The following is a 26206-nucleotide window of genomic DNA, read 5'->3' as shown; positions in this document are numbered from 1 at the left end:
CCCATTCAAGAATGGTATGCAGTGTCATCCATCTCCTGGGCGATGCCCTGTGTCAGCTTGCTTTCAGAGCTTACCTTCCTCGGACCTATCTTCGCATGGTTGCGGATTCCACTAACTTAAAATCATAAGATTTTCTGACGTGATGACTATACTAAAGGCAAGAAAAACAGCAACACAGGTCTATCATAGTACCTGGCCACTGAAAGGAACATCACCTCCCTTCGCTTCATTTCTCACTATCCTTTCAGCAGTATATTGTGGACCTGGGACTTGGACTGTATTGTCTCAAGGCTTAAGTCTCAGATCTTTTGATCCTCTTTCACAATCCTCTGGCTTCCAAGTTGTTGAAGGGGTCAGGCTAACACTCAGCTCCGTGCTATTGTACCCCCACTTTGCCGTGGGATCCTAAAAGGGTTTTCAAAGATTTTAATACTGATGACCTATCCTGTGGTTCAACACCCGGAACCTCAGCAAATCAGCTATTTGAGAAAGCACCAGCGGTCCTGTTAGTGCCACAGCCTTGTCCGTGCTTACCAAATATAGCGCTGTACATTGTACATTGGCTGTGCTTGGTATGGTACTCAGCCCCATTCACTTCAATTGGGGCTGAGCTGCTCCTAGGCCAAGCGACAGCTGAACGTGTAATCACTGGCCTAGGGAAAGCTGAGAGAAGGCCGCTGTACTACTGCGAGTGCCACTGCCTTCTCAAACAGCCGATCGACCGGGTACCAGATGTCGGACCCCCATTGATCAGAGACCGTTGACCTACCCAGAGAATTGGTCATCAGTATTTGTCTCGGAAAACCCCTTCGACTTGGCCTTGGATTCCTTACTCTTTTTGAGCCTCTTGGGGAGTTCCCTTTCATCTTCTCCCAGGAATGTGTCCTCCTTAGCTGTCGCTTCCATAAGACAGGTTGTCTAAATTGGTGGCTAGACAGGTTGTCTAAATTTTCTTGCAAGTTTCCCATCCTGGTTCTTCACCAAGTTAACCCCTTCCCGACCTATGACGTACTGGCAATTTGACGTAATAGTACGTCATAGTGATCGCGCGGGCACCGGAGTGGTGCTCGCGCGATCACTGCAGGGGCCCGGCAGTCTGCGGTAGCCGGGCCCCTGCTGTATCCGCCGGCATCGCTGTAAAAGGGATTAACCCCTTCTATGCCGCTGTCCACGACATAGAAGGGGTTTGTGTCTGGTGAGTGATCGCATAGAGTCCCCCCGCTGCTGTGGCGGGGACCCAATGCGACACAAGGCAGCCCGATGCCGTGCAGAGGCTGCCCAATGCCTTGACATTGTGAACTGCCTTCTACGGGTGCCGAGGAGATCCAGCCTCAGGCTGGGTCTCCTAGGCAACCTGTTAGTGTATGACTCAGTGTCATACACTAACAGGCAATGCATTACAATACAGATGTATTGTAACGCATTGCAGAGGGGATCAGAACACCAAAAGTGAATGTCATAAATAAAGTAAAGAAAAAAAGTAAAAAAAATGTGTTTTTAATAAAATTAATAAAGTAATAAAATTAATAAAGTAAAAGAGAAAAAAAAACGTCCCTTTCCCCTTATTTTATAATAAAAAACAGAAAAAAAAATACACATATTAGGTATCGCTGCGTCCGTAATGACCGGATCTATAAATATATCACATGATCCACCCTGTCCGATAAACACCATAAATAAAGAAAAATAAAAAGTTACAATCTGCTCTATAAAAAAGTCACATGACCTAATCCCTCATGTAAATGCTGTAAAAATTAAAAATACAAACAGTGCCAAATCATCCTTTTTTTTTTTTTTTTGTTACCTTGTCTCACAAAAATCTTACTATAGAGCAATTAAAAATCATATGTACCCCAAAATAGTACCAATAAAACTGTCACCTTATCCAGTAGTTTCCAAAATCTGGTCACTTTTTTTGAGTTTCTACTGTAGGGGTGCATCATGGGGGCTTTAAATCGGAAATGGCATCTAAAAACCAATTCAGCTAAATTTGCCTTCCAAAAACCATATGGCGTTCCTTTCCTACTGCGCTCTGCCGTGTGGCTATACAGCAGTTTATGATCACATGTGGGGTGTTTCTGTAAACCGCAGAATCAGGGTAATAAATATTGAGTTTTATTTGGCTGTTAATCTTTGCTTTGCTACTGGAAAAAATTGATTAAAATGTAAAATCTGCCAAAAAAGTGAAATTCAGAAATTTCATCTCCATTTTCCATTAATTCTTGTGGAACACCTAAAGGGTTAACAAAATTTGTAAAATCAGTTTTGTATCTTTGAGGGGTGTAGTTTCTAAAATGGTCATTTTGGGGTGGTTTCTATTATGTAAGCCTCACAAAGTGACTTTAGACCTGAACTGGTCCTTAAAAAGTGGGTTTTGGAAATTTTCCGGAAACATTTCAAGATTTGCTTCCAAACTTCTAAGCCTTCTAACGTCCACAAAAAATAAAATGTCATTTTCAAAATGATCCAAACATGAAGTAGACATATGGGGAATGTAAAGTAATTACTATTTTTGGAGGTATTACGATCTATTCTAAAAGTAGAGAAATTGAAATTTTCTAAATTATTTTTATGAATAAATTATTTTTTTTACTCATTTTTATCACTGTCATGAAGTACGATAAGTGACGAGAAAATAATCTCAGATTGGCCTGTATAAGTAAAAGCGTTTATCACCACATAAAGTGACACATGTTAGATTTGGCAAAAATGGCCTGGACAGGAAGGTGAAAACAGGCCCGTGGTTGAAGGGGTTAAGGCCTCATGCACATGACTATCCATTTTGCAGTTTGCAGCTTCGCAAAACACGGATCCCAACCATGTACATGCCTACCATTTTTTTTATACTCCTGTAGAAATGTCCTATCCTGGTCTGCAAAACGGACAAGAATAGGAAATATTCTATCTTTTAAGAAATGCGGATCAGATGTGGACCAAACATACAGTAGTGTGTATGAAGCCTTAAGTGGTGCTTTGTTCTCTGCCTTCTTTTCTTCTCAAAGTTGTTTCTTCTTTTCATTTAAAAAGAGGACATCGTTCTCTCTTCTTTCTGCCCTTCTCAATCCCATGCCAGGAAATGTTTTCTCCTTTTAGCTGGGTGTTTTCAGTGCTCTAAGGGCTGTATTACACAACAGATTACCTGTACAATCTCCGTTCAATCGGACCAATAGTTGGTGTGTATAACAAAAGATCTGTGTATGTAAACAGCCGTTGACCTATGAAAATCTGTCAGATAAGGGTACTTTCACACTTGCGTTTTTCTTTTCCGGCATAGAGTTCCGTCACAGGGGCTCTATACCGGAAAAGAACTGATCAGTTTTATCCCCATGCATTCTGAATAGAGAGTAATCCGTTCAGTTTGCATCAGGATGTCTTCAGTTCAGTCGTTTTGACTGATCAGGCAAAAGAGAAAACCGCAGCATGCTACGGTTTTATCTCCGGCGAAAAAAACTGAAGACTTGCCTGAACGCCGGATCCGGCATTTTTTCCCATAGGAATGTATTCGTGACGGATCCAGCATTCAGAATACCGGAATGCCTGATCCGTCCTTCCGGTCTGCGCATGCGCAGACTGAAAAGAAGGTGAAAAGAATAAATGCCGGATCCGTTTTGCCGGATGACACCGGAAAGACGGATCCGGCATTTCAATGCATTTTTTCGACTGAGCAGGCATTTTTTAAGACTGATCAGGATCCTGATCAGTCTTACTAATGCCATCAGTTAGCATACATTTTCTCTGATCCGGCAGGCAGTTCCGGCGACGGAACTACCTGCCGGATCTCTCTGCCGCAAGTGTGAAAGTACCCTAATCTGTTGGTGTAATACAGACCTTATAGTCTGTTTGTCTCTAGCATCTTTGTTCTGTTGCTCAGCTTCTTAGTTTGTTATTCCGGATGGCTTTGCAAGGGCTTGGCGGCCTGTAAGGCCATGATTGCCAATTGTTTCCAGCTGGCCATCTGTGAGGCCTACCGCATCAAAGGCATTTCAAATCACTGCTCATTCCACCATGGCGGTTGGTGTTTTTTGGGTGGTGCGTCATGGGGAATGTGCCGTTCATGTGTGCAAGTCTTCGCTCCTCACCTTCACCAAATTTTCCAGTTGCATACTTTGGCAACCATAGATGCTTCTCTGGGTCACAAGATGCTGCGGCTTGGATTTGGTCCCAGTTTTATGAAGATGTTCCAGTTTAGGGCTCATGTAAGGGGGGGGGGGGAATGGTCCCCTTTTAGAGATTTTTCAGTTAGGCAATCCTGCCTTGTTCCTCTTTCTAATTCTCATACTTTTTGTCCTGGCTCTGGAGCCACTAGCCGCCCTATTACAGGCATCCCCAGAGGTAGTGGGTTTCCGATAAGAAGAGAAAACAAAGAAGAGAAATTAGCCTTATATGTCAATGATATGCTGTTATTTCTGGGGGTTACATGAGGTTTTCTGGCACCTGCTCTAATTCTCAATGAGAACTTTGAATGTTACTCTGGCATCTGCTGTTGCCAGTGGATCTTTTGCTGGAAAATTGTGTAGCAGGTTTGGGAGCTTTGCAATTTGTATCCCTATTTAAAAGGAATATGTCACCTAAAGAATTGATATTAAAGCAAAAGTATGTCCTTACAGCACTTCATACCTTCTTTCCATAGGTTTTTCTTTTTCTTTGGAGTTGGTATTATATCTTCATAAAATCCACTTTAATGTTACTTTCACACTAGCGTTTTTCTTTTCCGGCATTGAGTTCCATCCTAGGTGCTCTATACATGAAAAGAACTGATCATTTTTATCCCTATGCATTCTGAATGGAGAGCAATCTGTTCAGGATGTCTTAGTTCAGTCTTTTTGACTGATCAGGCAAAAAGTAAAACCGCAGCATGCTACGGTTTTATCTCCGGCCAAATAAACTGAAGACTTGCCTGAATGCTGGATCTGGCATTTTTTTCCCCATAGTAATGTATTAGTGCCGGATCCGGCATTCAAAATACCGGTATGCCGGATTCGTCCTTCCAGTCTGCACATGCACAGGCGGAAAAAAGGTGAAAAAAATAAATGCCGGATCAGTTTTGCCGGATGACACCGGAAAGACGGATCTGGCATTTCAAAGCATTTTTCTGACCAGGCATTTTTTCAGACTGATCAGGATCCTGATCAGTCTTACAAATGCTATCAGTTGGCATACGTTTTGCCTGGAACTGCCTGCTGGATCACTCTGCCGCAAGTGTGAAAGTAGCCTAATCCATATAGTAATGAGGCATTAAGGTGCCCAGAGGGGCTTTATTTTCATTCAAGGGTGCCCAGGAATGCTCCCATCAAGTGCGCAGGCTGGTTCCCCTACAGATCCCAAGCATGCATCTTCTCCGCTCATACACTATGCCCTACTATGCTACGCCATGAGAGGCCGAAAACCCCGCCCACCCATTCCCTTCAGCATAGCCAACAGGGGCAGCGCCGAACACTGCCTGCGCTCTTCCAGTTCAACTGCGACCATCAGCTTCATTAGCCAAGTAACGTTTTCCGCTCATACCCAGTGAAACAGTATGTAATGGGTTAATAAAAATTATCTGATTCAAAAAGGTAAGGGCTGTATTACATTAAAAGATCAGGCAGACGATTGTTGGAAGGGAAGTCGTTCCTTCCCGACAATCGCCTGCTTGTCAGCGGAGGAGACGGCTGCCATTACATGTAGCGATCTCCTCCATAGGCTGGGGAGGAGTGATCACTAATGCCATAATTCGTCCCCATATTGACTTTTTGCCGCCGGCAATCGATGATTTTTAAGCATGCTTAAAAATCTGGATTGCCCGATGAATGAGCACTTCCTGATAAAGAGCCAGATAATCACTAACAAGCGCTAAAAAGTAATCCAGTTAACAGTTTTTTTTAAAAATACGTATGTACAAGCTAGTACATTTAAAGGAGTTTTCCAGTGGCATTACATCTTTTATATATGGCACACAGTGGGTTAAAAATAAAAAAAAACACCATCCCTCCCCAATATTCCAACCCTGCTTTGGTCTTCACGGCTCTCCTCTTCCTGGTCGTGGCTTGACGCTAAAAAAATACCAGAAAAGCCTCTCTCGGGCAATCATTGGCTGAGGTGGGTCTCTGCTGTGGTAATTGGTTGCCTGAGCATTACTAGGCATTTCCTCCAGTTGACTGGGTTCAGATTTTCTTCGTAGTGGTGAGGGCTGGAGAGAGACTGCAGGTCCTCCTGTTATGTGATGTAAATCTTTGTTCGTAAAACTATTTATCAGTTTTTGTGTATTTGTTTTAGGAAAAGGTCAGATAAAAGCAAAAGCAGCAACCAAAAGGACAAAAAAGTCAAAACAATCAGAAGCGAATCGGGGGGAGCACAATGTACAAGAGAAAAAAAAAAGGAATGCCCCAGAGAAAAAGGCACAGAAGTCTAGCAAGCAAGGAAGACTTTCAAAGGCAGGGAATCGATCGCAATCTGTAAAAGATTTAATTTCAAATGACCTGGAACCTGAAGAAATTTTAGAGATTTCAACTATCAAATATGCCTCTGGGAAAAGAACACACAATGGTGAAATGGTTAAAGCAGATGTGAAAAAAAATGTAGAGGCAACAGTTAGCAGACAGTCACACAGTGAAAGTTCAGAAATTGATACCTGTGAGGCACCAGACACGGTGACAGATGTGGATCATCAGACAAAGTAAGTGCCAAGGATGACTATATTTACCAGGTATTGCAAGGCAAAGAATTGTTGCTGCTTCGTTTTGCTCCAGCCCATCATCTTTCAACCTTCGTCTTTTTCTTTTCTGTACATTGACAGTGGCTTGGTTGAGATTAGATAAAGTTGTTTGTTTTTTTTTTTTTGTTTTTTTTTATAATAATAAAATGAATGAAAGTAACAGTCATGATTTTATGCAATAGAAACCTTTACCAGTTTTTTAGTTTTTCATCACTATTCGGATTCAAAGGTGCGGCTGTTGAAGGCGCAGTCCCAATTATAGTAGTTTTCTTAGGTCTTCCAAGGCCTCCTCTCTGAGAGCTTTTTTTTCCTTTTGTCCACGAGCCTTACCTTTTATTCTTGGCTTTAATTCTCACAAAGGATGGATTTCAAACCTATGGATCAAAACCAAATGTGCGCCCTGTCGGACACCTAGAGCTACCGGAGCATGAACCTAAACCTGGTGCTCAAAGCTCTGCAGTCACTCTTTTGAACCCTTACAAGGCATTGTTCTTCACCTTCTATGGTAAAGTTCCCTTGTGCAATGTTTTACTATGGAAAAAAGGAAAAAATAATTTGCATTGCTCCTTCTTTAATTAACCTGTACTATAAAGTAACTCATTATTTATACTGCATATTCAAAGCATTTGTCCAAGATAATAAAAAATCCCTGACCTGGTCTCGATAGACTGTTGAGGACAATGATTGGCTGTAGCAGTCACTTTCCCATAAACTGGCATACCACTGCTAACCAAGCAGCAGCAGGAGGACGGTGTTGGAGAAAGAGGTAAGTATAGCATCTTTTTTTATTTTTGGTTTTTAATGGTCTCTGACAAACCCTTTAAAGTCGTTAAAAAAATATATATACAGAATAGCTTTTTTTTTTTCGTTTTCCTCACTAATTTGACCCTCAAAAACAAGACTCATCTCTTTCTTAGTGAGTGAAAAAATTGAGTCTTGAAGTTCAGTGACACAAAAGCAAATTATTAAAAACAGAGAGCCCATTAGCCTAGGACAGGCATGCTCAACCTGCGGCCCTCCAGCTGTTGCAAAACTGCAACTCCCAGCATGCCCGAACAGCTTACAGCTATCAGCCTACAGCAGGGCATGGTGGGAGTTGTCGTTTTACAACAGCTGGAGGGCCGCAGGTTGAGCATGCCTGGCCTAGGAAGTTTGTTCAGGAGCGGTCAGAGGGGAGTGGGTGATAAGCACTCTAACCGATTTATCATAGGGTGGCATTCTGCATCTATTATGTTCTGTGAAACATAGCAGTTGCAGAAATGTGTAAAAATATATATATATATATATATATATATATATATTTATTTAGATATATATTTTAACCCAAAATATGTCTACATAAATAAGTTATAAAAATGTCTCTCTGAAGATGTATATAGCCTTTATGGGATTAATGCCTCATCGTTATCTTTATTTTTAGGCTAGTTTCACACCTGCGTCTGTCTTCTTCAGCAGGCAGTTCAGGCATATTTTCTGGGTAGCAGACCCTTTTATAGTCAGTGGGGGCAGGCGGCAGTTCCGGATCTGGAGAACTACGGCAGGCTATTCTGTGCCGGCACAGCCTGCTGAAGAAGACAGCCACAGATGTGAAACTAGCCTTAGGCTACTTTCACACTTGCGTTCAGAGCGGGTCCGTCTGATATCTGCACAGACGGATCCGCTCCTATAATGCAGACGTTTGGATCCGTTCAGAACGGATCCGTCTGCATTATAGCTTAGAAAAATTTCTAAGTGTGAAAGTAGTTCAGACGGATCCGTCCAGACTTTACATTGAAAGTCAATGGGGAACGGATCCGTTTGAAGATTGAGCCATATTGTGTCATCTTCAAACCGATCCGTCCCTATTGACTTACATTGTAAGTCTAGACGGATCCGTTTGCCTCCGCAAGGCCAGGCGGACACCCGAACGCTGCAAGCAGCGTTCGGGTGTCCGCTTGCTGAGCGGAGCGGAGGCTGAACGCTGCCAGACTGATGCATTCTGAGCGGATCCGCCTCCACTCAGAATGCATTGGGGCAGTACGGATCCGTTCGGGGACGCTTGTGAGAGCCTTCAAACGGAGCTCACAAGCGGACACCCGAAAGCTAGTGTAAAAGTAGCCTTAGTTAAAAAGGGAATCTGTCAGCAGATTTATGCTACCCTAACCACAAGCAGCATGAAACGGCTATAGGAACACAGTTAACTGTGAACTGTGTTGTACTCTGAAATACTGTGACATTAACTAGGAAGAGATCTCTCTGTCAAACCAAGCAGGATGAAAGCTGCTTAGTGGCTTATTCTGCCCATGCCCAGCACTTTGTTAAAACTATGGTTTCTCTGACACTCTGCATCAATATAGAGTAAAATGTACTTCACTGTTTTCAGGATGTCGGTTACTCTTACATGCTGCCCTTGATCAGGGCAACATGAATCTGCTGACAGGTTCCTGTTAATTGTTTGTCAATTATTGTTTTTCTTTTACTTTTTATCTAAGGGCTATGGACACCTTTAGGTGCTTTGCTATTATTGCATTGTACTCCTTTTGAGCTACATACCATTTTTTTAAATTGATCTTTATTAAAAATGTCCAGCCTCTTTCTCTGTACAGGGTTGCGCTTCTCTAGTAGGAGGATCTGTGTTTATACGGTTTCGCCTCAGGCAGTTCAGCTGATGGCTCCTTATCTCTGATCTTCTGACCTTCAGTATAGCTCATTTCTCAACTTACTGATAAAAATATGGCTTACAAAAGTGATTGAGTCATTAGTAGTTCAAAGATAAGGGATATACATAGCAAGCAGATAACAGCTGGAATTGAAATGAAGATTCTCACAGCTAGGCAAAACATTAACCCTTTTATGACTGCTGAACATTTTTATTAAGCGCAATGAAATGGCGCTGTACATATGATAAGGGGTATACATACATAATAAAGACAATTGCAATAAGCATGTACCACGCAAGTTAGACTGGTACAGAAGGAGACAGGGCCCAGCCCTTGAGGGCTTACAATCTATGAGATTAATAAGGACCAATCGAAAAAAGTATTTTTATCCAAAATGCAATCATAAAAAATTGCCCACAAAGGTGTTCATTGCCTTTAACTATTCTGTATAAAATGACCAAAGTCAACTGAATTATTCTATGTAGCTAAAAATTATGGGTGAAGTATGTCGCTGTATGCCTATACCCTTTCATTCGGGAGCGTTATGGCATTATGTCAGGAACTCCTTCCTTCACATGCCTCCGATGTGCATTGAAAATGCTTTGGGATTGGACACTGAAGATAGATCTTGATAGTGCATGTGCCTCTAGAGGAGCCAAGGCCTAAATTAAAGGGCTTCTGTCACCCCCAAAACTAATTTTTCATTTTTGGGCATATTAAAATCCTTATTGGACGACTATTCCCTATATAGGGCTCTTACCTTGTTCTGTGGCTTCGTTTCCTTAAAAATCAAGCTTTTAAAATATGCAAATGACTTTACTACCAGCACGTAGGGCGTCTACTTGCTGGTAGCCGCCGCATCCTCCTTTTAAAAAAACGCCCCCTCCTCCTGTTGATTGACAGGGCCAGCGAGCGCTCTCCTTCTCCGGCTGGCCCTGTCAGCTTTTAACCACCTCCGGACCGCCTAACGCAGGATCGCGTTCCGGAGGTGGCAGCCCTGCGCAGAGTCACGCATATATGCGTCATCTCGCGAGACGCGAGACTTCCTGTGAACGCGCGCACACAGGAACGGAAGGTAAGAGAGTTGATCTCCAGCCTGCCAGCGGCGATCGTTCGCTGGCAGGCTGGAGATGTGTTTTTTTTTAACCCCTAACAGGTATATTAGACGCTGTTTTGATAACAGCGTCTAATATACCTGCTACCTGGTCCTCTGGTGGTCCCCTTTGTTTGGATCGACCACCAGAGGACACAGGTAGCTCAGTAAAGTAGCACCAAGCACCACTACACTACACTACACCCCCCCCCCGTCACTTATTAACCCCTTATTAGCCCCTGATCACCCCATATAGACTCCCTGATCACCCCCCTGTCATTGATTACACCCCTGTCATTGATCAACCCCCTGTAAAGCTCCATTCAGATGTTTGCATGATTTTTACGGATCCAATGATAGATGGATCGGATCCGCAAAACGCATCCGGACGTCTGAATGAAGCCTTACAGGGGCATGATCAATGACTGTGGTTATCACCCCATATAGACTCCCTGATCACCCCCCTGTCATTGATTACCCCCCTGTAAAGCTCCATTCAGATGTACGCATGATTTTTACGGATGCACTGATAGATGGATCGGATCCGCAAAACGCATACGGACGTCTGAATGAAGCCTTACAGGGGCATGATCAATGACTGTGGTTATCACCCCATATAGACTCCCTGATCACCCCCCTGTCATTGATTACCCCCCTGTAAAGCTCCATTCAGATGTCAGCATGATATTTACGGATGCACTGATAGATGGATCGGATCCGCAAAACGCATCCGGACGTCTGAATGAAGCCTTACAAGGGCATGATCAATGACTGTGGTTATCACCCCATATAGACTCCCTGATCACCCCCCTGTCATTGATTACACCCCTGTCATTGATCAACCCCCTGTAAAGCTCCATTCAGATGTCCGCATGATTTTTACGGATCCACTGATAGATGGATCGGATCCGCAAAACGCATCCGGACGTCTGAATGAAGCCTTACAGGGGCGTGATCAATGACTGTGGTTATCACCCCATATAGACTCCCTGATCACCCCCCTGTCATTGATTACACCCCTGTCATTGATCAACCCCCTGTAAAGCTCCATTCAGATGTCCGCATGATTTTTACGGATCCACAAAACGCATACGGACGTCTGAATGAAGCCTTACAGGGGCATGATCAATGACTGTGGTTATCACCCCATATAGACTCCCTGATCACCCCCCTGTCATTGATTACACCCCTGTCATTGATCAACCCCCTGTAAAGCTCCATTCAGATGTCCGCATGATTTTTACGGATCCACTGATAGATGGATCGGATCCGCAAAACACATACAGGCGTCTCCCTGGAGCCTTCCAGGGGGGGTGATCAATGACTGTGGTGATCACCCCATATAGACTCATTGATCACTTCCCCTGTCATTGATCACCCCCCTGTCATTGATCACTCCCCCTGTCATTGATCACCCTCTGTAAGGCTCCATTCAGACATTTTTTTGGCCCAAGTTAGCGGAATTATTATTTTTTTTTCTTACAAAGTCTCATATTCCACTAACTTGTGTCAAAAAATAAAATCTCACATGAACTCGCCATACCCCTCACGGAATCCAAATGCGTAAAATTTATTAGACATTTATATTCCAGACTTCTTCTCACGCTTTAGGGCCCCTAGAATGCCAGGGCAGTATAAATACCCCACATGTGACCCCATTTCGGAAAGAAGACACCCCCAGGTATTCCGTGAGGGGCATATTGAGTCCATGAAAGATTTAAATTTTTGTCCCAAGTTAGCGGAACGGGAGACTTTGTGAGAAAAAAATTTAAAATATCAATTTCCGCTAACTTGTGCCAAAAAAAAAAAATTTCTATGAACTCGCCATGCCCCTCATTGAATACCTTGGGGTGTCTTCTTTCCAAAATGGGGTCACATGTGGGGTATTTATACTGCCCTGGCATTCTAGGGGCCCCAAAGCGTGAGAAGAAGTCTGGTATCCAAATGTCTAAAAATGCCCTCCTAAAAGGAATTTGGGCACCTTTGCGCATCTAGGCTGCAAAAAAGTGTCACACATCTGGTATCTCCGTACTCAGGAGAAGTTGGGGAATGTGTTTTGGGGTGTCGTTTTACATATACCCATGCTGGGTGAGAGAAATATCTTGGCAAAAGACAACTTTTCCCATTTTTTTATACAAAGTTGGCATTTGACCAAGATATTTATCTCACCCAGCATGGGTATATGTAAAATGACACCCCAAAACACATTCCTCAACTTCTCCTGAATACAGAGATACCAGATGTGTGACACTTTTTTGCAGCCTAGGTGGGCAAAGGGGCCCATATTCCAAAGAGCACCTTTCGGATTTCACAGGTCATTTTTTACAGAATTTGATTTCAAACTCTTTACCACACATTTGGGCCCCTAGAATGCCAGGGCAGTATAACTACCCCACAAGTGACCCCATTTTGGAAAGAAGAGACCCCAAGGTATTTCGTGATGGGCATAGTGAGTTCATAGAAGTTTTTATTTTTTGTCACAAGTTAGTGGAATATGAGACTTTGTAAGAAAAAAATAAAAAAAAATCATCATTTTCCGCTAACTTGTGACAAAAAATAAAAAGTTCTATGAACTCACTATGCCCATCAGCGAATACCTTAGGGTGTGTACTTTCCGAAATGGGGTCATTTGTGGGGTTTTTGTACTGTCTGGCCATTGTAGAACCTCAGGAAACATGACAGGTGCTCAGAAAGTCAGAGCTGCTTCAAAAAGCGGAAATTCACATTTTTGTACCATAGTTTGTAAACGCTATAACTTTTACCCAAACCATTTTTTTTTTTACCCAAACATTATTTTTTTTATCAAAGACATGAAGAACAATAAATTTAGAGCAAAATTTATATATGGATCTCGTTTTTTTTGCAAAATTTTACAACTGAAAGTGAAAAATGTCATTTTTTTGCAAAACGTTAAATTTCGATTAATAACAAAAAAAGTTAAAATGTCAGCAGCAATGAAATAGCACCAAATGAAAGCTCTATTAGTGAGAAGAAAAGGAGGTAAAATTCATTTGGGTGGTAAGTTGCATGACCGAGCAATAAACGGTGAAAGTAGTGTAGGTCAGAAGTGTAAAAAGTGGCCTGGTCTTTCAGGGTGTTTAAGCACTGGGGGCTGAGGTGGTTAAATCCTGCGCCTTACATGTCTTCATTCGGGTCAGGCGCTCTGAGAGAAGGACGCTCGCTTCCTCAGCAGTCCCTCAGTGCGCCTGCGCCTATGACGTCACCTCTAAACCCGAAAGAGAAGACGTGGGATTTAAAAGCTGACAGGGCCAGCCGGAGGAGGAGAGCGCTCGCTGGCCCTGTCAATCAACAGGAGGAGGGGGCGTTTTTTTTTAAAGGAGGATGCGGCGGCTATTAGCAAGTAACCGCCCTACTAGCTGGTAGTGAAGTTATTTGCATATTTTAAAAGCTCGATTTTTAAGGAAACGAAGCCACAGAACAAGGTAAGAGCCCTATATAGGGAATAGGTGTCCAATAAGGATTTTAATATGCCCAAAAATGAGTTTTGGGGGTGACAGAAGCCCTTTAAACGCCTTCTCAGGCAGTACATGCACAAGACTAAAATCTACTCCAGCTTGTATCTGTTGTAGACTTGAGGTATGATTTGCACCAGTTTCTGGTGTAAATGATGATGAATGTGCTGGGGCCGATAGCCCCTCCCACACGCCGCCCCCCCCTTTTTAGAAATTGGCAAGGACAGCATAAGTACACCAGTTGAGACTTTATTTAGGGTTTTGCGACTTTATCGCCAAACACACGGTAATAAAAAGTAACACTACAGTTTATTTCTGTCTTGTAAAAATAAATTTCTTAACTCTTAATGGTCTGTAGTCATTGTCAGTTTCTACTAGCGTGTAGATACATTTCCATGGTTCTTTCATAGTTTTATCATTCATACTTTTATCATGATTACATTTTTTTTTGACAGTCGGTGACCTTGATATGTTTATTTCTGCAGGAAAAGAATAGCTAAAATGAAGAATGTTAGCACACCTTGCCCAGCTGACAACACAGAAGAGTCAGTCTTGTAAGCAATTGTATTTGATGTCATACAATAAGAAGAAGAAAATTAAAATATTCATTTTTTCAAATGTAACACTTGAACAAGTCATGTAAAATTCAGTTTTAGTATTTATTCCGTAGACATGTGCGTCTTATGAGTTCAAGTATATGTGGAGCAGGCTCATAAGCTTAGCTTGCTCCAACACTGCATGTGCCAGCTGACACCTGCCGACAGTGACTGGGATCAGAGATGATGCTGATCTAAAAATGCATGTTGATAAATTTTTTGGGGTCAGCTGCGCCCCCTTCCCCCCCCCCAAAAAAAAAAGATAAAATAAAAAATATGAAATAAAAAGTCGTATGTTCCCAAAAATGGTACCAGTACAATTAATTAATTTGATATTGCAATAATCACATTCTGATTGGCAGCAAAAAAATTTGTTCTCATATGGCGTTGGGAATCGAAAAATTAAGAAGTTGTGGCTCTTGGAAGCCAGGGAGATAAAAACAGAAACAAACCCAAAACAAACAGAAATTGGCCCAGTCCTTTAAGGGGTTAATGTGATAATTTTTTAATAAAGTTTAAGGGTTTTGACCATATTAGATGATGCACACATCATGATTGTGGTGTCTGCATAGACAATCTGTGTTCTTGACAGTGATAATTAAAGACGTTATCTGAATTATGCTACACTCCCGGTCCTATTATATGCAGCGGACATTTCCGGGATCATATGCCAGTCTTTGGCCATGTGATTTTAGCCTGGAGTTATAACCCAAGCCCTCTAGCCCCACCCTCGCGCTCCCTTTTTCAGGAAAGTGACGAGGATGACATAAAAATACAATTTGCACAAAAATTTTGAAAGCATGGTATGGTATAATAAAGTGGCAGTTTATGGTTTGCCATATTTGCCAAATTGCTGTGCAGAGGGGTGGGTGAGGTGATCTGGGATGGTGCATGGCCAGCATTGTTCCAACATATTTTTTAGGGACTGCACGTTAAGTTAGACCTGCTCATAGTTGCTGGACATAAGGGTCCGTTCACACGACCATATGCATTTTTGAGGATGTGTGTATGCGGGAGAGCACACAGTGTGCTGTCTGCATCTTCTGCGATCCCCATTGAAGTGAATGGATCTGCATCTGATCCGCAAAAAGTTGCGGTAAGAAGAATGCGGTCATGAAAATGAGCCCTTAGGAAGGCAAAGCAGTCCTGAAATCTCAGCCAGAATTTTAGTATTATTAAACACCATCCTTCTTAGTTAGGATTGTCAGTGAGAGTTCTTCAGGAATGGAAATATTTTTCAAGGATCTGACAATAAAGTTGGAAACCACTGCTGATTGATGTGATGTTTGAAAACGGACATCCTTAAAGGGAGTCTGTCACCTATCTCAGCCCTATTGAGCGCAGTACTACATGAATAGTACTGCTGCCCCTGACCCCTGATCACTAGGTTAGATATCCATACATTATGAGGGCTCTTAAGCGTGCACACATAATCCAGGATGAGTCCTCTCAATGTATTCCAGCGCCGGTTTGCAGGCGCACAGTGTGGGGACAGGGATGGACAAAAAATTTGTCACCATAAAATGCAGTGCAATCTGCTGACTGCATGTTATAGAGCAGGAGAAGCTGAGCAGATTGATATATAGTTTTATGTGAAGATTCAGCAAAACGTGCAATTTATTCACTAAACTGTCTGGTCCTTCTGAGCTCAGTATCCAAGTTGGCAGTCCTAAACCATGATTGACATTACTGTGTGTAAACTCACTTACACAGGGAATGCTGTCAGTCATTTATAAGATTTCCCACTTGCTTACTGGGCATCAGAAATTTTAATGTATAAATAACAAGTTATACTAAATCTTTTTCCACAAAACTATATATTAATCTGCTCAGCTCCTCCTGCTCTATAACATGCTGCCTGAAGTTTGCACAGCATTTCATGGTGGCAGGTTTTCTTTTACTCTTTCGCTACCAGCGCTGTACATGTACGGTGTTGGAGCGATAGGCAAACATGGCGCCCGCTCCAGGTGCGAATCATGGCCGGCAGGTCTCTGCTATTTCAAACAGCAGAGACCTGCGGCTGATTACCGCGACTGGCAATAATGCCGATCACAGTAATTAAAGGCTTAGGTGCCGGGATCAAGAGAGATCACAGCATCTAAATGCGTTACCTATGTTACCTGCAGCCTATGGGGATGCAGTTAATTGAATGGGCTCAGCCTCGCTGAAGAGGCTGAGAACATTTAAAGTGCAATTCTTATTTTGGTCACCAGATGGCAGGCGAACATAAGAAATTAGCAATTCTCAATAATAAGTGCAGCTTAAAAATACACGATTGTTCAAAATAAAAAAAAAATAGATTTTGTAGGCTCATATATGTGCTTCAAAATAATCACCCAAAATAGAAGACCAGGAATCGGTGACTTCGTTAGTGCATCACACAATTCACTAATCAATGCACTGCTCTTTTGTGGACATGGTTATCTAGGCCTATCAAGAGAACAATAGACCTGTCATACTGTTATCCCAGTCTTACACCTACTCTTATATGGATTACCCTGCAGATAAGATGTTCCCCTCACAACAGCAAACTGACAATGGGATTACGTGTCTATGTAGATTTTATCATTTGTGCTGAGTGCTACAGAAGAGCAATAATTTGCATTTCATTTTCTATGGCATAGTACTGCCCAAAAAAATGCCAAATAAAAAGAATTAAATGAATACAATTATAAATGTTGATGATTTATTTATGGAAAATAACTGTTCGTCTTTTCTTCTAATAAAAAATTTTGTTAAAAAAATTTGTATAATTGTATATATTTTTTTTCATTATTTTACATGTAATAAATGATTTTGTCTTATTTTATCTGCAGTCAAAGCGGGCCTGTTTTACGCCAAAGAGCAGTTCTATCTGCTGAATCAATGAAACCACTTCCATGTGATCTGGATTCTACAGGTATGATTACATATGCGCCTGTGTAATTGTTTTTTTTTTTTTTACCTCTTACCACCCGTCAGAGATACATGGAGGGTAATCAGTGTCCCTAAACCCGCTCTAAGGTATAGATGTTTAACCTGGCTGTCCTAGCTATCCGCAGCAGTGCTGACTAGTCATGTGATCCCTGGGATGCCAAAAGTAGGAGACTGCTGGGTCTGACTAGGTACAGCACAGCCATACCTTTGACACCAGTCACTGTAACCATGCAGATTCTTCCCTGTAACTAGGGCTCGATGTTCAATCCCATTCTCCCATGGTAGAAATTATGGTGCAAAAAAGTAAAAGTAAATGATCTTTTTCTTGATCATTGAGGTTCAGCCACAAGTTGAAGGTCTGCAGCAGTAAATCCGTAACAACGGCATTGCAGCCAGATTTGTGTTTGTTTTGCTGATTTCAACTGCACCATAAATTGACTGTCAGTTTTACGCTTAGAGTTTTTTTCCTGCAGAGTGTGGGTTATTCCCATCTAGACATTTATGGAATATCCACAGTGTGTACCATAAATGTCCTATAAACAAAACAAGCAATGCAACAGCTCACTGCAAACCAAATAAAGTACAAAATTGCATCATAATAGCAAATGCTAAACTAATAAGTTAGAGATACTTGGCAAATCGTTTTGTACAAAATTATTTGAGCTCGTCTGCCGAACGTCAAGGCATTCTCTAGTTAGACGGGTTCCTAACACTAAATATATAGGTTATGTGCCATAGCGGCTATCATAAAATTCAGAAAGTGCTGGTTCCACTTACATGCTGGATCCGCCTGAATTTCTGTCATTTTCGGTGCCAAAATGGCCTCCATTATATCCAGGGAAAGCAGTTACCAGCATGCACGCCGGGCCCACTCCACACCACCCTTGGCGCCACATGGTCACCAAGGACTGCAATGAGAGTCCACACACTATCTCTCTCCTGGTGCCAGATGGCTTCAGTGAGTGGGGGGGAGCGGGCCAAGCTATATACTAACACTAATTAAAATCAACCTGTAGGACAGACGAGCTGGTCAGGAGTGCACGACTGGGGAGGCAGCCACACCTCCAGCACAAACTGCAGAGAAAAAAAAAGGGGGTCAGTCAGCACATCCCAAAGCGCAGGGGCACGTTGCTATGGCTGAGAACAAGACTGTTAAACAAAACAAGCAATGCAACAGCTCACTGCAAACCAAATAAAGTACAAAATTGCATCATAATTGCAAATGCTGAACTAATAAGTTAGAGATACTTGGCAAATCGTTTTGTACAAAATTATTTGAGCCTAAAGGTCCTATAAGTACGGGTCCCACCTCTCGGACCTGCACCTCTCCCAGTCTTGTGGCTGCTGTGAATGGAGAGCATACACTAATTTGGGAGTTCCGCGTAAGCAAGGACCATCTATGGTATCCGCACCCATTGGACACTTAAATTAGCAACTGTTCCTGACCCTGGTAGACATAAAACCACTCCTTAAAAAAAATAGTGCAAATTTCATAGTGTACATGCCTGTGTCTGCATGCACATGTCTCAATAAATTTGTCAAAATTGAAGAAATGGTTCTTAGAAATTGATTTTCACCAAAAATTGCATCAAATTCAGTTTTTGGCTAAAATTTTACTGTTTCCTTTTGTGTTAACATGTAAATCATCAGTGTTATACTACCTTTTTCTGTTCTCTACTTTATCCTAACATACACTTTGTGGATTAGCAAAAAGTTGGGGACAGATAGAAGAAAGTATGACTGCATGATTGGACTACACAGGCTAAGTGTTGTCTTTGCACCTGTATAGTGTCCAGGCTCTTTAGTTCAAAGGATTGACTAGGGCCTGTTTATTTATATTTTTTTCTCCCACCCTAATGATCATTTCCATGAATACAGATTCTGAATCGGAAGGAGAACAACAAATTTCAGCTGAAGATGATAAACTTAATGTTAATTCTGGTATGTATCTTATCCTTTCATGTTCCTTAACTCCTTCACGCATTATCACATACATGTAAGTGATAATGTGTAAGTAGCTGCATTGAGTGGGCGGCTACGCTGAACCCACTCCGTGCATGACGGGTGCCTGCTGTATAATACAGCAGGCACCTCGCGACATTGGGGACAGCAGTAATGCCGAACCTGGTCATTTAACCCCTCAAATGCCTCATTCAATAGCGATCGAGGCATCTGTGGAGTTGGGCAGATTGAAGCGGCTTCCTCTGCCTTCCTATCAGAGTCCCTAAAGTCAAATCACCGGGCTACAATCAATTACCATGACAGCCTGGGGCCTGCTGAAGTTTCCCAGGCCTGGCACGAAGCCTGGCTCAGCAGGTAGTGTCAGAGTCCCATACATCTTAATAGTTCTCTATTATGGTGTATGGGACAAGCAATCAAAAGATCTCAGGTAAAAAAAAAAAACGTAAAACAAACATAAAAATATTAAAAGTTCAAATCACCCTCCTTTCCCAATTTTGCATATAAAAAACAAAAAAAAAAACTTAACAGGTATCTTTTAAGTCCGAAAATGTCACAACGATTAAAATAAAAATATTTTTTGCCGTAATGGGGAAAAAAAACAAAACACACTGTTAGCCATTTTTTTTTTTGTCACCTTATCGCCCCCACAAAAAAAAATTGGGCAGCAGTGATCAAAAATTCATACGTACCCAAAAAATTGTACCAATAAATACTACAGTTCTTTACACAAATAACAAGCCGTCATACAGTTCTGTAAATGTTAATAGAAAAAAGTTATGGCCTTTTTTCAATTTACCCCCACAAAGATTTTTCTTGTTTTTGAATACAATACGTAAATTAAATGGTGCCATTAAAAAATACAAGTTGTCCTGCAAAAAATAAGACCTTATATGGATATGTGATCAGAAAACATATGACTCTTGGAATATGGGGAGATAAAAACGAAAATGGGCTTAGTCTTGAACAGGTTAATATTGTGCCTTGTGGAGGAAACATTTGGTTCTGTAGTGTACAAGGTGTCACAACTCTTTGAGGAAGCCTTTTAAGAGGTTAAGAGTTGTTAGCAATAAAAGCTCATTGGTCAAAAGTACTAAAACTAATTTAAAAAAATACATATTTGATATACACAATCGCAACAACCTTCAGAGTAATGGGAAAGTTATTTATACTAAATCCCAAAGAGCAGTTGCAGAACTGCTGTTTTATATGTTTTCATTTTTTTTCATTCTCCATCAAAAGCATTCAATAAATTGTCTGCCCCCGACAAAGGTGCTATTGAAATCAGTTATCTAGTCCTCATACAGCTGCATAAAAAAGGGCCAATTCCCAGCACCCCACCAATCAGTTGTTTGAAGAGAAAGCAGCGCTCGTGCAAATGCTGCCTTCTCTTCTTGGTTTACCTGCTCGCCGTCACACCCACAGCAGTGAGCAGATGTAAATGCAATTAAGCTGTCCCATTCACTTCAATGAGACGGCTCTGTCCTGTTCAAGTGAATAAAAAGGAGCTGTCATAACTGCAGCAGTGAAGAGAAGGCAGCATTCATACGAGCACTACTTTCTCTTTAAACAGCTAATCGGCAGGCATTGCAACTTATCAATGGAATACTAGTGAGCGCTTCCATAATGGAACCGCTCATTAGTATGCAGGAGGAGGAGGCGGCGGGGGTGAAGCGCTGTGAGCGCTGTACTTACTCCTCCTCCTGCTTACTCTTCTCAGGTCCCGCGCTGCTGTGTCCTGGCTGCCTGCAGCGTCAGGACATACAGAGCACACTCTGACCTGACGCTGCAGGTGGTCAGGTGACTGTACAGCGCGGGACCTGAGAAGAGAACCAGGACAGGGAGAGTGGAGACAGGAGAGGTAAGTTATTTTATTATTTTACAGTCTGATCTGAGGTCTTATTGGGGGTCTGGAGAGGTTTAATGGGGAGTCTGGAGGTCTTACTGGGGATCTGAAGTAGTCTGACTCGGTGTGTGGAGAGGTCTCACAGGGGGTCTGGAAAGCTCTAATGGGGGTTTTGGGGGTCTGCAGTGTTCTCACTGGGGGGGGGGTCTGCAGTGTTCTCACTGGGGGGGTCTGGAGTGGTCTGACTGGGCGTCCAAGCTGAGCTCCTGCACCAGGGCCCATGAGCCTTTAGCTACGCCCCTGCTGACAACCATTTTAAACATGTAAGTAGTCTTTTTTTCTGAATGTCCCACAATTATGCTACTGTAATGTCTGTGTAACGTCTTCACATAGCAGGCTGTTTCTGATATAGATCCAACAGCACACCATACCTGGTTGTGTGAACGTGCTCTGCTCTTTAATTTCGTTCTTTTAGTGTTAGAGAAAGCATCAGGGAGGGGGAGCAGATTGTACATGGCAAAGCACAGTTTTGACTGGGCATCCATGTTTGGAAAGAGGACTGTTTAAACGGGCCGTGTAGATGAGAGCACACCGTAGGTTGAGTGCGAGAATAGAGACAGTCGAGATCTCAAGCGGACTGGGAGATTGGGGGTATGACACCTCCTGGCATCATTGTAAAGTGCAAGCATCCTTTGCATCATTGTCATCAGTACAAGTGAGAGGATATCCCTCATAAGTAATAGAAGAGAAAAACAAACTTTAAATGAAGCTGTGCTGATGTAGGAGAGCTAGTGAAGACAACAGCATTCCGGACACACACAACTCACAACCAGCATATACTTCTGGGAGGAACATGCCCACATGAGAAAAGTTTGAGGCTAGAACCAAGTTGCAAATTGAATGAAGGAATAGGATTGCAGACTGAAACTTATAGCAATTTTTTTTTTTTTTATTCAAGGTAACCACAAACATACAGGTGCAAGAAAAAGTATGTGAACCCTTTGGAATTATATGGATTTCTGCACAAATTGGTCATAAAATGTGATTGTATCTTCATCTAAGTCGCAACAATAGACAATCACAGTCTGCTTAAACTAATAACACACACAGAATTAAATGTTACCATGTTTTTATTGAGCACACCATGTAACCATTCACAGTGCAGATGGAAAAAGTATGTGAACCCCTAGACTAATGACATCTCCAAGAGCTAATTGAAGTGAGGTGTCGGCCAACTGGAGTCCAATCAATGAGATGAGATTGGAGGTGTTGGTTACAGCTGCCCTGCCCTATAAAAAACACACCAGTTCTGGCTTTGCTTTTCACAAGACGCATTGCCTGATGTGAATGATGCCTCACAGAAAAGAGCTCTCAGAAGACCTACGATTAAGAATTGTTGACTTGCATAAAGCTGGAAAGGGTTATAAAAGTATCTCCAAAAGTCTTGCTGTTCATTAGTCCACGGTAAGACAAATTGTCTATAAATGGAGAAAGTTCAGCACTGCTGCTACTCTCCCTAGGAGTGGCCGTCCTGTAAAGATGACTGAAAGAGCACAGCACAGACTGCTCGATGAGGTGAAAAAAAACATTGTTGTACATTTACAGTTTGCACAAGAGCACCTGGATGTTCCACAGCAGTACTGGCAAAATATTCTGTGGACAGATGAAACCAAAGTTGAGTTGTTTGGAAGAAACACACAACACTATGTGTGGAGAAAAAGAGGCACAGCACACCAACATCAAAACCTCAACCCAACTGTGAAGTATGGTGGTGGGGGCATTTTGGTTTGGGGCTGCTTTGCTGCATCAGGGCCTGGACGGATTGCTATCATCGAAGGAAAAATAAATTCCCAAGTTTATCAAGACATTTTGCAGGAGAACTTAAGGCCGCCTGTCCACCAGCTGAAGCTCAACAGAAGATGGGTGTTGCAACAGGACAATGACCCAAAGCATAGAAGTAAATCAACAACAGAATGGCTTAAACAGAAGAAAATACGCCTTCTGGAGTGGCCCAGTCAGAGTCCTGACCTCAACCCAATTAAGATGCTGTGGCATGACCTCAAGAAAGCGATTCCCACCAGACATCCAAAGAATATTGCTGAACTGAAACAGTTCTGTAAAGAGGAATGGTCAAGAATTACTCCTGACCGTTGTGCACGTCTGATCTGCAACTACAGGAAACGTTTGGTTGAAGTTATTGCTGCCATAGGAGGTCCAACCAGTTATTAAATCCAAGGGTTCACATACTTTTTCCACCTGCACTGTGAATGTTTACATGGTGCGTTCAATAAAAACATGGTAACATTTAATTCTTTGTGTGTTATTAGTTTAAGCAGACTGTGATTGTCTATTGTTGTGACTTAGATGAAGATCAGATCACATTTTATGACCAATTTGTGCAGAAATCCATATCATTCCAAAGGGTTCACATACTTTTTCTCGCAGCTGTATATAAAAATATTTTTTTCCATGTCAGAGGTGTCCATATCTTTTAATACTCACCACACTTTAATCACATTGACTGACTGAATAGGATTAGCATGTGATTTATTTCCAGAATCTCAATTTGTTTTAACCACTTGCCATCACGGTAACGCCGATAGGCGTCCGGACGGCAGCGCTCTCAGGTCTCAGTGACGCCTATTGGCATTATCTCGTGAGACCTGAGATTTCCTGTGAATGCGCACTCACAGGATTGCGCAGTATACAAGTTTGACTACAGCCTGCCAGCGCTGATCATTGGCTAGCAGGCTGTAGATTTTTAAAAGAACCAATCAAATAGGTATATCAGATGCTATTTTCTAAATATTGTCTGATATACCTGCTCCTCTGGTGGTCCCTTTTGCTTGGATCGACCACCAGAGGACACAGGCAGCTCTGTAAGTCGCACCAAGCACCACACACACATTACACCTTCCCCCCTGTCACTTATTAACCCCTGATCACCCCCCTGTCATTGATCAACCGCCTGTAGGGGTCCCTTATCACCGCCAGTTAGTTTCTTGTTAGGTAGTTAGCGCCCAGCCCACCGCAGTCACTGATTAGTCGCTGATTAGCGTCATCGCTGTCGCTAATCAGCACTAGTACTATATAGTATCTGTAAGTGATCAAGACTGATCGCAATCAGATCTATATCAGTACATTAGGGTCATCTTAGGCTCTACAAAAAACGCAGTTTTCGCCCGATCAGGCCTGATCTTGTGCCCACACTTGCGTTCAGTCCGCCCCACTGCAGTGACAGAATTTTTTTTTTCTGATCACTGCAAAAACACCGTAAAATTGCTGCGGCGCTATAAAGATCACTTTTGAGCTTTTTGGATCTTTATTAGCGATCGCAGCTTCACTTCGCAAGCACTACTTTTTACTAGGCAGGTGTGCTCTTTTTCCTGGGTAGTCTGAGGAATACCCCCTAAATTTAGTTAGCCCAAAATGTCAAAAAAGGGTCATTTTTACGCATTTGAATTCCAAACTACTTCTCACGCTTTAGGGCCCCTAAAATGCCTGGGCAGTATAAATACCCCACAAGTGACCCCATTTTGGAAAGAAGACACCCCAAGGTATTCCGTGAGGGGCATTGCGAGTTCATAGAAGATTTTTTATTTTTTTGCACAAGTTAGCGGAAATTGATTTTATTTTTATTTTTTTCTTACAAAGTCTCATATTCCACTAACTTGTGACAAAAAATAAAATCTTACATGAACTCACCATACCCCTCACGGAATACCTTGGGGTGTCTTATTTCCAAAATGGGGTCACTTGTGGGGTAGTTATACTGCCCTGGCATTTTAGGGGCCCTAAAGCGTGAGAAGTAGTTTGGAATCCAAATGCGTAAAAAATGCCCTGTGAAATCCTAAAGGTACTCATTGGAATTTGGGCCCTTTTGTGCACCTAGGCTGCAAAAAAGTGTCACACATGTGGTAATGCCGTACTCAGGAGAAGTAGGGCAATGTGTTTTGGGGTGTATTTTTACATATACCCATACTGTGTGTGAGAAATATCTCTGTAAATGACAACTTGTTTATTTTTTTTATACAAAGTTGTCAATTTACAGAGATATTTCTCTCACCCAGCATGGGTATATGTAAAAATACACCCCAAAACACATTGCCCTACTTCTTCTGAGTACGGCGATACCACATGTGTGACACTTTTTTGCAGCCTAGGTGCGTAAAGGGGCCGAAAGTCCAACGAGTACCTTTAGGCTTTACAGGGTTGCTCACAATTTAGCCCTGCCCAAAATGCCAGAACAGTAAACACACCCCACAAATGACCCCATTTCGGAAAGTAGACACCCCAAGGTATTCACTGAGGGGCATAGTGAGTCCGTGGGAAATTTTTTTTTTTTTCTTTTGCCAGAAGTTAGCAGAAATAAAAACTTTTATTTTTATTTTTTTTCCTCAAAGGGTCATTTTCCGCTAACTTGTGAAAATTGTTTTAATCATACATGAACTCACCATGCCCCTCCGCGAATACTTTGCGGTGTCTTCTTTCTAAAATGGGGTCATATGGGGGTATTTATACTATCCTGGCATTCTAGCACCTCAAGAAACATGACAGGTGCTCAGAAAGTCAGAGCTGCTTCAAAATGCGGAAATTCGCATTTTTGTACCATAGTTTGTAAACGCTATAACTTTTGCGCAAACCAATAAATATACACTTATTGGATTTTTTTTATCAAAGACATGTAGCACAATAAATTCTGACACAAACTTGTATAGAAATGTAATTATATTTGAACAATTTTACCAGAAAAAGTAAAAAATACACTTTTTTTGAGAAAATTGCATTTTTTTAAAATTAATATCAGAAAAACGAAAAATCTCAGCAGCAATCAAATACCACCAAAAGAAAGCTGTATTTGTGAGAAGAAAAGGAGGTAAAATTTATTTGGGTGCCAAGTTGCATGACCGAGCAATAAACCATTAAAGGGACCCTGACAGGGCCAAAAAGCATATTTAGGTATATATATGACCGTACAGGTCTTATAAAG

General features: G+C 42.0%; 1 protein-coding gene across 3 annotated transcripts in view; it reads left to right on the top strand.

The window, feature by feature from the left end:
• LOC120989755 overlaps positions 1–26206 on the top strand; it is a 329530-nt gene that overhangs the window by 279962 nt on the left and 23362 nt on the right. For all 3 annotated transcript variants that reach the window (XM_040418048.1, XM_040418047.1, XM_040418050.1), the window contains 4 exons: positions 6256–6655; positions 14385–14453; positions 17312–17394; positions 19290–19352. In XM_040418048.1, coding sequence (XP_040273982.1) covers positions 6256–6655; positions 14385–14453; positions 17312–17394; positions 19290–19352 — 615 coding nt within the window. The remainder of the gene's footprint in view (positions 1–6255; positions 6656–14384; positions 14454–17311; positions 17395–19289; positions 19353–26206) is intronic.

This window comes from Bufo bufo, chromosome 2, assembly GCF_905171765.1.
Source record: "Bufo bufo chromosome 2, aBufBuf1.1, whole genome shotgun sequence".
Taxonomy (NCBI): Eukaryota; Metazoa; Chordata; class Amphibia; order Anura; family Bufonidae; genus Bufo; species Bufo bufo.
The sequence above is the reverse complement of the archived record's forward strand: the minus strand, read 5'-3'. Positions and strand labels throughout refer to the sequence as shown.